The 14,299-nt window shown below is 40.1% G+C and overlaps 1 protein-coding gene across 1 annotated transcript in view; it reads right to left on the bottom strand.

Moving 5' to 3' along the window:
• The window catches only part of xkr7b (XK, Kell blood group complex subunit-related family, member 7b), a 100,994-nt gene extending 87,088 nt beyond the window's left edge, over positions 1-13,906 (bottom strand). Inside the window, exon 1 of the mRNA XM_020935574.2 lies at positions 13,374-13,906. Within this exon, the coding sequence (XP_020791233.1) occupies positions 13,374-13,906 (533 nt within the window). The remainder of the gene's footprint in view (positions 1-13,373) is intronic.
• Between the last annotated feature and the right edge of the window lie 393 nt (positions 13,907-14,299).

Raw genomic sequence — 14,299 nt, 5'->3', positions numbered from 1 at the left:
CACAGACAGGACAATGAAGAGACACTGAGAGAGAGATTTATACCGGGCAAAGGAAAAAGTCTAAAGGGGCAGTGGATATAACATGAAGTCATTTTTATGGTTCTGTAATATAATTTATCATGCATCATAGAGCTATACAGTAATAAATCAATATGAAAATAATTATTAAAGAGGAGGTACTCTGCAAATCAACTTTTTGGAGCTTTCCTACCATGTTTGCAGATGATACCACCGTCTACTGCTCAGGTGAAGACCAAAGGCAACTTTTTCAAATGGTGGAGAGGAAGCTGCATAAAATTGAAAGTCTCATTTGATGTTAATAAATTGTCGCTAAACATGGAAAAAACTAAATTTATGATATTTGCAAAACGAAAAGTACAAAATCATTTACAACTTAGGGATGGGTATGATTAGTCGATTTATCGATAATTGATCATTAAGAATTTCATCGATTAGGTTCATTTTAATCGACAAACCGACTGTAGGTTGCTGTGCGTAGCGTGACCAAGCGGGGGTCCGTACATGTGTCTCTCTGCACTCAGAAGGAGCGAGCAGACACAGACAGTCGGTCAGTCTGCAACGTGCCGAAGCGCAAATGCGTATTTAACCATGACTTGTACAAGAAATTCCACGCTTTCCATTCGGGACAAGTGGGAGTCCATGAACACAGTGTATAAAGCAGCACATATGTTTTGGTGTCCAGTGGGAAAAAGTTTTGCCAGGTGAGAGTCGCGCAATGTCGATGACGAGTCCCCACCTCCCGTACGGTGTCCTGGTTTTGACAAATGCAAATATGGTCACACTAACCTGTATTCCACTGAATCATGTCTTTTAATCCGACAGAAATTGACCGCATCAGCGACACAAGAGCTGTAGTTTTATCTTCGCTTAGTTTATGCAAATTAGCGATGCGGTTTTAAGTTCCATTTCTGTGAGATTTGCGCAAAACTGAATTAAACACATGATAATGTCAAATGCGCTGATGTGGCTCTAGAGTGGTTACGTTTTTTATGTCGTAAAGGTTAATTTATTTATGCAGATTAGTAGTGCAGATAGTAATAATAATGATGATAATTTTAATATAAAAACGTTAATGATTAATCCATAATCGATCGTTAATTCTTCCGATGATTGATTAAGAAAATTTCATCGAATGCCCATCCCTAGTACAAATTATGCTCAACAATACACCACTAGAAAGAGTCTTTCAAAATAAATTTTTAGGAGTAACTATAGACCATAATTTAAACTGGAAATCACACATAAATAAAATTATTAATAAATTATCCAAAGTGATCGCAATTATATACAAATATAGATATATTCTAGATAAAAACTGTCTTTTTATTATATACAACTTGCTGGTAATGCCCGACATAACCTACGGTATTGAGATTTGGGGCAATACATATAAGACTAATACAAATCCAGTCTTTACCTTGCAAAAAAAAGGCAATAAGAAATAATCGCATTATCAGCTTATAACGAATCAAACAATTTGTTATTTATAAACCTTCAAACTCTGAAATTCTATGATTTAGTCGACCTTTATACTTTGAAAATCATGTTCAAAGTAAACAACAATTTCCTGTCAAAATCTTTACAGAACATGTTCAAAATCCGAAAGAGCCAATATGAGCTCAGAGGTACGGCCATGTTTATCAAAAAGAAAATCAGAACAAATATTATGAAATTTTGTATATCTGTTAAAAGGGTGGAGCTCTGGAACAACTGTACAGAAAACCTAAAACTGTGCACCAGTCTCTTTCACTTCATAAAGAAGTTTAAATGTTTAACTCTGGACGGATACATGAAATATGATACTTAGTTTGTGCTGTAGTACTTTGTTGTACTGTTTCTGATTTGTTTTTTTCCTCTTGCTGTATTTTTGAAGATGAACTGGTGTCAAGATGATGCTCTGATAAAGGAATAAAGGGTAAAGGCATAATAAGCTTAAGCTTCAGCCTACACCTTTTCGGTCTGTGTATGTTAAATATGACTGTCTCTGAATTAATGTCGAAATATACCTGTGACCGAAATAAATAAATAATCAAGAGGTTTTAGATGTCATCCATGCATGTCTGAGTGGCTAGGCTTGACAAAAGTATCAAAAATCAGACATGGTATCAGGTATCGATATTACACTTTCACAGGACAGAAATGAACCTTCCCTGAATAGGTTTAGAATCATCTTGAGCTGTATCAGAACAAGTATAAGAGCACAAAGACTCCATAGACTGTATAAAGAAGTGGACTAGTGAGTGTAACGTCACCCACAGCGTTCAGCGTGACTCAAATAAAGCTCACGACGCTCACAGAGCCAGGCTCTGTGTTATGAATTGGATTTTTTTTTTACTGATAAAATAGTGGAAAAAAATCACTAGGATCATGTAGAGCCGGTTAATATGAACATTTAAGACAGGAGCAGCAGGAGCCGGAAGAGCCACATGTGAACTTCCTATTTACAACACGGCAACTAGAGCATTTCTACGTCTATTTATATATGCAGTGGCAGAGTTAGCAATTTGGGGGCCCTAGGCAAACTAGAGTTGGGGCCATCACTATAATGCATGTTTTTTTGTTTGTTTTGTTTAATATATTTAGTGTCTGTTTTTCCCCATTGTTCTTGAGACATGCACATCTTTATTTATTTTAATTACAGTGGATTGGAAGCTTTTTTTGGTAGTAAAATTACATTTTTGTTTACATCCCTTACATATAATTATTATTATTATCTTATGATTATTGCTTAAAAGTAAACTACTCTCATTTAATGTCATATTGCGAGAAAATCAAACTGCTCTGAAGCCTCCAGGTTTGGGGCACCTCTGTTGGTATGGACCCATGGACTGTCTGTATTAAGAATTTAAATAAAGTTTGAAATTTGAGTATTGTAACAATACTGCTCTCCACAGATCTGATCCACCACTTAGTCTATTTCATGGCGTCACCTGCTTGTCTTTGAAACAGATAAACTTAAACTGAAACAAGCAGGTGTATCATGTAATATTGTGGAACATTCCAAGCAATATATTAAATAAGACATACTGTGCTTGTGTGTGCTGTATAATTATAATCTATCACACTCAAGGATCATTACATTATAATTTTGACATTTTAAATTGATCTAAAACGACTTAATAAAATAAACAAGTCATCTGACTTCCATGTGACCCTTCTGAATCCTACGCTTATCACTGATTAAGAAAATTAAATTGAGAAATGAAGTAAGAAGAATTTCATTTTTCTCCAGCAACTAGGTCAGAAATCGGAATACACTAGACGGTTTGCAAGAACCCTGGTAGCTGTAGACCACGCTGGCTAAAAACAAAGAGCTGTGAAGCCATGACGTCAAACTCAAGCACCTGTCTTTTGTGGTGCAGCACAACAGTAAACAAAGCTGTCGAGATGGATGTAGACGAAGCAAATCATTCTGTGTTGGCAACGATTCCCAAGATCAAGGATTTAAAACCGGAACAAAGAGAATGTTTGGTGAATTTTATCAAGGGGAAAGACGTTATTGTCCTTCTTCCTACGGGATTTGGGAAAAGCTTAATATACCAGTTAGTCCCGTTAGCGGCGCATTAAATACGTCACGACCAAATAACAGCGGTTGGTTAGTACCCAAAAAAATACCCACCTACTGCTAAACGAATGAATCCTAATGCTGCGAGGTCAGATGGTTTTCACAAAGTGAAACCAGCTGATGAATCAGGCTAGTGGGCTTGTGCCGAGGGTTGCAACATGGACTCTTGAAAATAAGCAGTTAAGGAGCGCAAAAACACGCCCGGATCACTCCAAATACAAGTTCCAGAGGGTAAATGAGAAGGGGAAACAACTATAACATGGTTAAAAGCTCTGAAAAGTCGATTTTGCAGAATAGGTCGGTTTTAACATCTTCTTGGAGACGAGCACGTAACACACCCTCCTCAAGAAAAGTTACAGTTCACCTTTAAAAAACTTTAAACACCCAACTTTTTCTCATTACAGCCCCGACAAAGTTACCGTAGAACTACGAAATGATCCCAAAATCTTTAAACCACTTTCTACCTCTTTGTATTTAATGACTTCTCTCCCAGAATGCCTTTCAGCTGTTCACATAAAGAGAGTTGACCTTGCTGCTGTTCAGTGCCGTAGATGGAGAGTGTGATATGAACACTGCAGAGAAATCGCACAAAAGAAGACAAACTGGCTTCTACTCTAAACTGCAAAGCATTCTGGGTAACGTAGGCTCTGACCCTTCTGGCCCTCGCACTCCCTTTAAAAGCTTGGGCCCACGCACTCCCTTTAAGACGCAAATGAACGGGCAAAAAACTAATATTATTTAATCACACAACATTTTTCATAGAGCAACAAATCTGGGCTAAAAATGTTCAAATGGCAACTCCACAATAGTTTTTATGAATCACTAAAGGGCGCCAAGTACATTTAAACTTGTTTAAACGAGTTACTCGAACATGGTTGGGGGTGGGGGTCCATTGTTAAAAGGCTCGAAATTACCATGTTATGTGAGCACCCGCTTTTAAAACCTTAGCACCCTCGGCCTCCAACCAAAAATGTCTGCCACTCCCTCGGCAGCCAACATGCACAAAGGTTAAACGTGCTGCACTTGAGTTTTACTGTTTCAAAAATATGGAAAATAGAACTCTTAGTATCGTTTGTTTATTCATTAAGCAAAATAAAACAAAAAATATGAAAATGAAAAAAAATTCATTATTTGTCTCCAAAACCAAAATGAAAAAATTTATAACGATTCATTTTTTCAGTTTTCGATTTTGTGTTTAAATGAATAATGGGAGAAAGGACTAAACCAGGTCTAAATCAGGACTAAACCAGGACTGAACCAGGATTAAACCAGGTCCAAACCAAGACTAAATCAGGGCTAAAATAGGGTTAAACAGAACTGATTCCAGGACTGAATTAGGATTGAACTAGGACTAAAACAGGATTAAAACAGGACAGAACCAGGACTGAACTAGGTCTAAAACAGAGTTGAACTAGGAGGACTAAACCAGGACTGAACCAGGACTAAAACAGGACTAAACCAGAACTTATCCCAGAACTGAACCAGGGCTAAAACAGGATTAAAACAAGACAGAACCAGGACTGAACCAGGTCTAAACCAGGACTAAACCAGGACTGAACCAGAACTGAACCAGGACTGATCCCAGGACTGAACCAGGAAGACTAAACCAGGACTGAACTAGGACTAAAACAGGACTGAAAACAAATCGTTATCTGTTTTTTAATTTTGTTTGTTGGAGATAAATAATGAAGAAAATAGTTATTTTTCGGTATTATCTGTATTTTTGGTTTTATTTTGAAAAACAAATGAACGAATTCTTAGCTCTTTTAAAACTGTTCTGTCTGTGTTTTCTAATGTGTGCTTTGTGTCACCATGGTAACTGCTGAACATGGACATACACGCAGAACACCCCCAGCGTGACGTCACTACAAACTGTAAACTGCATGTTCTGGGTCAACGGGTTGGCGCTCGGTTGGGCGAGGTTTGAACCCACAACCTCCCACTGGACCATCATCTTTTATTGAAACAGAAATCAACACCTAATCACACTGGAACATTTTCAAAGTCAAACAACCAAAGTTTTAAAAAATACGTGCAAAACTTAGGCGACAAAAGCCACATTACTTTCAAATAAGGTGGGTCAAAAAAACAACACATCTCAACTCATAAACAACATTGTTCCAACAGTATTTATAATTTTACTGTTACTTTAAATGTTTACGCCGTTTGTTTTGTCTTTAATTGTTATAATCGACTTGTTTGTGCCATGAAAACAATGGAATAATGGAGGAGTGTAGGTTTGGGAAAGACAGCGAGAGCTCAAAGCAGGTTTTTAATTTGGTGATCTAAGAAGACAAAGACAAAAATGTAGTACCTCTCTAAAAACGGTAATGGTTCAGATTCGTATTTTATATTAAGGTTGGTTAGTAAGATCTAAAATCTGAGTATCGATACTAAAAAAAGTCTTAAATGGACCTTTCCTGAATAGCTTGAATGATTTTGAGATGAGGGATTACACAGATATTAGGCCACATGGGAATATAAAAGAAAGTACTAAAGTAAGATTTAATGTTGAAAGAGAAAAGAGTTTTTTGGTTTTTTTTACTATCAAGGTGGTGTTGAGAATCGAGTTTGTCTCTTAAGGCTACGTTCAGACCACAGGGTTTAAGCTCAATTCGGATTTTTTTTTTTTGTGTGTGAAATCTGATTATTTTTTCCAAAGTCGTTCACATTTCCAATTAAACGCGACTTGTATGCGATCTCCAGTGTGAACTTTAAACGCCCCAAAAGTGTCCCGCATGAGCATTGGAGGACACGATGACGTCAAGCGCAGTGAGCGTGTTCAGTGTTTACGGAAGTCGCCTAAACACTGGGCTTGTCTCCCAAAGTACATTCCAGTTTTTTGTAAAATGACTTGGTGCCACGTCCACGGCCGCTTCGTTTGTTTGAGTTTTTAGAAGACTCCTTGTATTTGGCTCGTAGGCTCTTTAGTTTTTGTTGATATTGGAGCCAGGATCAATGTCATCGGCCGGTTTTACTTCGTGGAAACCGTGTGACCTCGCAGGAAGAAGGGCAATAAAGTCTTTCCCCTTAATAAAATTCACCAAACGTTCTCCGCCTTTAAATCATCGATCTCGGGAATTGTTGCCAACATAGAATGTATGTCTTCATCTACATCCATCTCGACCGCTTTTTTAACTGTTGTGTTGTAAGACAAAAAGGACCCAGACAGGCGCTTGAGTTTGACGTCATGACTTCACAGCTCTTCGCTTACTGGTCGGTGCACGGTCTACAATTTCCGAGGTTCTTGCAAACCGTCTAGTGTATTCCGATTCCTGACCTAGGTGGTGGCAGTCTGGCTAAGGACCGCCTGTAGCCGCACTCTGACACTTCTTCGGTAATCATTTCAAAAAACGCCCGGTTACGATAAGACCCCTCCACTTTGGCCTGAATACAGCGATCCCCCCAAATATTAATAAACTCGCTAACCTCACTTTCCCTCCACTGACGAGACTCTGAGCCTGACGTGTAGGTCGAATGAATGCGCCTTGGCCGTTCAGACTGAAGTCGCATGTCAAAAGATCAGATATCGGTTGTATCGGTTTTCAGAACACATACCCAAGTGTCCTGGGTTGTATTTGAAAAAAATCGGATCCATGTTGTTCAGACTGTCATTAAAAAGATCAGATACCGGTCACACAGGGGCGAAAAAAAAATCAGATTTGGGTCACTTCAGGCTGCAGTCTGAACATAGACTTAGTATAGAAATTGAGTTTGAAAAGTTAGTACCTTGACAACACCACTTTAAATATGTGTTAGTATTTAAAGTAGAGCTATGTCATTTCTGGCTATGCAAGTTCGCCACTCTTGTTTACATCAAGAAGTTATTCCTTTGCCTGAAATATTCCACAGTATGACATTAAAGCCGCTGTATTTGATTTATACAGTCTTAAAAACATAAAAAAAAACCAAGTTCATTTTAAACATTTTGCAGCGGTCTAAACTTATTCCTCACTTACTTTATGCATTCCGAGCATCCTAATTATTCAGAGTTTGTACTACTAGCATGCTAACACACACTTCCTGATTATCGGACAGTAAAATGCGTCCTAATGAGACGCAGAGAGACACATTTTGACCTCAAGAGCTGCTTGTATTATTTATCTGTACTGGGGTAAGACAAATACATGGACGAAAAATCAAGTACTGGCCCTTTAAGTCCGCTTTATCTACACCGCAGCAGCAGAACAACCAACCTCCTCAGCCAGTTTCACTTTATAGGTGTACAAAGTTATAGATTTGATGTATTATTGGTCGAATACTGAAAGTCTTTGCAGAGTTTATAGGCGATTTTCACAACTTTCAAAGACTAAGTTGCGATTCTAACAGCACCTAGCATGCTAACAGCACACTTCCTGATTCACAGACAATAAAATACTTAATATTCTTATAATTACTTATAATTCGACGCGGACAGCACACAGCGGTCTCATTTCTACCTCATGAGCTGCTTCAAACATGTCGGAGTAACCCTTTATTATTAGTTTGTATACATCTACAAAACTCAAAAAATGCTTCGTTCCACTTTGTGATGTCATGAAGCTGTACACTGCAAAAAAATATAAAATCTAGTCAAGTTATGATGACTTAAATTAAGAAAGTTTTGTCAGGATTGGAGTACATTTCACTCGACAAGTAAAATTATCTGCCAGTGGAATGAGAGTTTTTGTGCTTAAAATATGAAAATACATCTTGCTATACTTAAAAAAAAAAGAAAAACAATAAATCTTTACACTTAAAATAAGAAAAAAAATTGAATGTTGCTTGAATTAAGAAAAAACACTCTTATTCCATTGGTAGATCATTTTACTTGTCAAGTTGAATCGACTCAAATAAAGTAAAATGTCCTTAATTTAAGTCATTTTAATTTACCTAGATATTTTTTTATTCCAGTGTAGTTTTCAAGTTAACAGCCAAATTTTACCTTTGTTTCAACAGAGACTGGCAATTCGAGGGCTGAAATTAACCAAATTATTCTAGCAATGGCATATAGAGTTTAAAAATGCAATAAAGCCGTTTGATTTTATAGGTGTAGGTGACTGTAAAGTGATATATTTGATGTATTACTGGTCGATTACAGAAAATCTTTGTAGAAGAATAACTGATTATGTCTGAGTCTTATTGAATTAAAAGCGTGGTAAGATCTTTTGGCTGCAGTCCGGCCCCCTGCTGACAACCAAATGTGAGATTTGGGTTATTTAAAGGAGCCGCCATGTTGGTTCTGACTGAAACCACGTAGGCCCAACAATGGAGAGTCCTCATGTCAACTTCTACAGCTCCTTTCTCTTCAGATTTAAAGACGGGGTAATGTGTTTGCGTTCTATCATGTTTTAATGTTGTCTGAAGAGGTTATAGATGTCATCCATGCATGTTTGAGTAATTTAGTGTTCTCTCCCGGGCCCTGTTCGAACCCTCCTTAAACTAAATAAAAGTCACATCCACAGGGCCTTTCCTGAATTGCTTTAAAATGATCTTGAACTGTATCAGAACAAGTATAAGACCGAATAAATGAGTATACGCCCACGAACAAAACCTACCTAGACCACTGAGGAATAATTGTAGAAAGTACTATTATCTGTCTAAATACTGTGTGTTTTTTAGTATAACTGTGATATCAGAATCAAGATTGAGTAACAAGTATATCCTTAGTATCAGGTCAATTTCTACAGCTCCTTTCTCTTCAGACTTAAAGACACGGCAAAGAGTATGCATTCTGTCATGTTATAATGTTGTTCCCTCATCAAAAACATGCCTGAAGAGTTTGAGTAATAAATTGATCTCTCCCAGGCTCCATTCAAACCATTCTTGAACTAAATAAAAGTCACATCCACAGGACCAACATGAAGCTTCGATGAATTGGTTTAAAATGATCTTGAGCTGTATCAGAACAAGTATATGACTAGTATACCCTCATGGACAAAACCTACCTGGACCACTAAAGATTAATTAATAGAAAGTACTACTGTTTGTCTAAATACTGTGTGTTTTTTTATTATAATTGTGACATCAGAATGGGCATTAAGTAACAAGTATATCCTTAGTATCATGTCGACTTCTGCAGCTCCTTTCTCTTCAAATTTAAAGAGGGTAAAATCATTTTAGATGTCATTCATGCATGTTTGAGTAATTTAGTGATCTCTCCCAGGCACTATTCGAACCTAGCCAGGCTGGTGCCACCTCGTGCCTTCGCTCAATTTCATTTCTCTCCAGCAACAAGGTCAGGAATCAGAATACACTAGACAGTTCTCAAAAACCCCAGAAGTGTGAATTCGAACACCAGCCAATCAGCGAAAAGCCATCTACTCTGTGTCGTCAACGTTTCCCGAGATCGAGGATCGAGCCAGAACAAAGAGAATGTTTGGTGAATTTGGTCAAGGGGAAAGACGTTATTGCTCTTCTTCCTACGGGATTTAGGAAAAGCTTAATATACCAGTTAGCCCAATTCCATATGTCACGACCAAATAGCAGCGATTGGTTAAATGAAAAAAAAAAAGTACCCATCTACCGTCGAGCGAACGAATCCTAATGCTGTGAGGTCAGATGGTTTCAACGAAGTGAAACTGGCTGATGAATCAGGCTAATTCAAGCCCTCCGAATAAACTAGTATACACCCATGGACAAAACCTACCTGGATCACTGAGGAATTACACAGATATAAGACCACATCGTAATTTAATAAGAAGTATTATTGTTTGTCTAAATACTGTGTGTTTTTTATTGTCATTGTGATATCAGAATCGGGATTGAGTAACAAGTATATTCCTTAGTATCCTGTCAACTTCTGCAGCTCCTTTGTCTTCAAATTTTAAATCATTTTAGCTGTCATCCATGCATGTTTGAGTAATTTAGTGATCTCTCCCAGGCCCTATTCGAACAATCCTTACTAGGGATGTAACAATAAACGAAATATCGTGATATCTTATGGTCAAAGTTCTCACAATAATATCGTGGACTATCACAATATATCGAATTACAAGTTTCTTTGCTTAAATTAAGAGTTATGGTGCAGCAACAGCTAAAAAAAGACAGAGGAAACTACATAGACCATGATCCTTTGCTCCATTTCAGTGCAGACTACAAGAAGAAATAACAGTTCTAAGCACTTTTAAGTCTTTGGATTAAGTCTTGTAAAGGCATTTTAAGAGGAAAAAGTAGCATATTAAGAGTTTTTTTCACCTCCACAAAATCGCAAATCGCAATAAATATCGTACCGTGAGATGTATATAGTGAAAATATTGTACCGAGAGATTTGGATATTGTTACATCCCTAACTGTGAGCCTCCCCAGCATATCGTGAGCTTTCCCATGATATCGCAATAAATATCGTACTGTGAGGTTCATACCGTGATGATATCGTATCGTGAGACTTGGATATCATTACACCCCTACTCCTTACTGGTAGCTGTAAGATTCTGTGCAAGGCTCCGCCCCACAAGCTCACGTCACCCATGTTCCCATACAGCAATTCTCCATAAATATACAAAGACATGATACAAAACTACACTACAACTTGAGAAACTTCATGTGCAGTAGTTTCATTAGCGGGATAGATGCTGATTGTGTTGTGATAGTGCTATGAAGGGGCAGGGACTTAAAATGGAGAGCAAAGGGAAGGGAGATTCAGAGCGTCATGTGAAAATGAAACTTAAAAAACATGTTCATACATTATTTTCGGTGAATATACTGTCGCATTTTCAGATTTAAAGAAAAGTTTGGGGCGTTGAATGAATAAATATGTTATAAATTTAGTTTTATTTTGTCTGCTTAACCTAAAATAAGTTCAGATGGGTGTGACTGACAGGTGGATTAGCCAATCGGGGACATGCATGGTCTGTCTGTCAGAAAATATCATGGCAGGCTGAAAAACACAGAAGATTTCAATGAGCAAAGCACTAAACTCCGTTCATCTGAATGAGTTTATTTTTTGCTCGAAATCATAAATGACCGATGAGCTTCTTCATTTCACACGTGTCACTGAAATAAATAAATCTGATTGGATGAACATGTTTGGTTCTGGTTCAAGATGTGACGAAAGGAGAAGTGACCCAACTGATTTCCCTCTGAACACACAGATAAAAATACAGTTCTTAACTTTGTGGGATTTTTGTTGTTGTAATTTTTAGAAGTTTTGATTTGCCTTAATTTTAAAGCAATCAAAAAAATGCAATATGTAACTTTTACTAAATTACTTGTTTCCATGGAGATGATATTGCCTTCCTTCAGGGTGTTACACAATGGCATTAGGCGTATCTATCGCCATAGAGACAAGCAAGTGACGCCACCGAGCAAGTTACAATAGAAACACGTTTGTTTGCTTGAATAAATGCAATATAGAAAAGTAAAATGCCATAGTGTGGAACATTCCAGGCAAAGCAATCACATCTCCATGGAGACAAGTAGAAAATTCACAGAGAAAACCTTTAAAGTGGAATGCATACACGTAATTTAATGTACAATTCTCAAATATTTGCTTTATATTGCTCTTTAATTATATTTTGAAAGTGCCCGTGATCATTTTATAGTACGATAGTCTTGGAGTGAACTGTCCAAACGCGCAGATCTGCTGAGGTTGTGTGGTGCTGAAATGTGCAGCTTTAGTCCAAATGAGTGAAGAATGAGCAGGAGCCTGGTGCTGACTCCCATTGTACACAAGAGGGCTTTTATTTACTACTGAGGGATATTTATAGCCCTCAGACCATACAGTGGGAGTGGATTAGCTACGTGAAAATGAGTAAGGGCTCCATCAGTGTGTTACCCGTGCACCACAGCGTCCTGAGCATCCTGAACATCTGAGCACAAGTATCCAGGCGTTTCATGAGCTGTGAGTAAAGACTGGAGCCTGGGTCAGTGTGGAAGAGACGCAGCAGTGATCACAGGAGCTGATCACAGGAGACTGGGTTTGATACAATACCGTACACTCTCCAGTCTATAGTGTAGAGCTCAGTGACAACAATAACACACACAACAACACACAACAATAACACACACTGCCCTGAGCAACACTATCATACACAACACTACCGTACACAACACTACCGTACACACACTACACAACACTACCGTACACAACACTACCGTACACAACACTACCGTACACAACACTACCGTACACACACTACCGTACACAACACTACCGTACACAACACTACCGTACACAACACTACCGTACACAACACTACCGTACACAACACTACCGTACACAACACTACCGTACATAGCACTGTACAGTGGGTTAGAGACCTGCTCCCTGTGAGTCCAGTGGAGCGCAGCCCTACAGCCCTGAGGACTCCAGCCCGAGCCTCTGCTCACACCGCACACTGCAGACAATACTGTGCACACACAATACTGTGCACACACAATACTGTGCACACACAATACTGTGCACACACAATACTGTGCACATACAATACTGTGCACACACAATACTGTGCACATACAATACTGTGCACACACAATACTGTGCACATACAATACTGTGCACATTAAGTGTGCACATACAGTCACTGTACAAGACCAAACCCTCAGCTGTGCTCGCGCACACCATATTCATAAAGGACGTGCACGTCACACATGAGAGCGTGCACGCGCAGAAACAATGACCTCACTGCCACGTGCGCACATCTGTCATTCATGGCCGCGTGCCCACACCTACACTTATTAGCGTCAGTCAGTACAGGTGCGCTCGCGTTAATTAGCTACATTATAGCCCGTGCACGCGCACAGCCAGCGCACGCGGCTGCACGCGCGCACACGCACACAGGAGCGACACACACCCCCTCGGTCCTACCTCCAGACCTGGCCGAGCTGCAGGGCGTGCAGCGTGCTCTGAAAGATCCACATGCACACGGTGCAGCAGCGGCGCGGAGCCGGCTGCGCGGTGCCCGCGGTGAGCGCTGCCGCCTGCTCGCTGTCCTTGGTGCTGCTGAGCGCGTTGTCTCCGGTCGCCTCTGTCGCCACCGCACCGCTGCCGCCGCTTCCATCCCCGGTGCCGCTCAGCTCGGTGTAGTCATAGACGAACCAGCGGAAACTCAGCACCTGCACCACCGCGGACGGAACCACCACGAACACCAGCGTCAAGCCGAACCACCAGTAGTCCCCGCGCAGGTAGTAGTCCGCGGCCAGCCACAGGTCTGTGGCGCCGTCGGAGAAGAAGACGAGCAGCGCGCACAGCACCCAGCAGCAGTCCAGCGCCGTGTACGGCCTGGAGCCCGGCGTGGCCGTGCAGCGGGCTCGGGCTGCGGCGATCCCCGCTTCAGACGCGCTCCTGGGCGTGTTGTCATCCTCCACAGACACCGCTGCTCCGTCCGACTTAGCGGCCATGTTGGTTAGGATAGAGACGAGGAGAGGAGGGGAGGAGAGAGAGGAGAGAGAGTGGGGTGCGCGCGAGAGAGATTACATCATAACTAGCCTCATCATCAGCCAATTAACGAAGAGGCATCATCACGAGCCTTTAACGCCGGGGCAGACCGGGACGTCAGCGTGCGTCTGCGTGCGTCTCTAGTGTAGAGTTATACACCTTTATTATGTGCGTTTGTGTCATTGTCCCACAGCGGCGACACGAGCAGCAGATTTACTGCAGGGCTGTGGCACTACGGCTCCTTTTAGAGGAGAGAGGTGAGAATAAACCTGCGCTCTGTCAGGAGTCAGGCTCATGTCCAAAGAAGAGCGTGTAAGTCACTGTCCACACACAGACCCTTCTCAGGGTTTCAATCA

The sequence above is a fragment of the Boleophthalmus pectinirostris genome, unplaced genomic scaffold, assembly GCF_026225935.1.
Source record: "Boleophthalmus pectinirostris isolate CB_2022bp ecotype Guang Dong unplaced genomic scaffold, ASM2622593v1 HiC_scaffold_8, whole genome shotgun sequence".
Classification (NCBI taxonomy): domain Eukaryota; kingdom Metazoa; phylum Chordata; class Actinopteri; order Gobiiformes; family Gobiidae; genus Boleophthalmus; species Boleophthalmus pectinirostris.
This window is presented reverse-complemented; position numbering and strand designations above follow the sequence as displayed.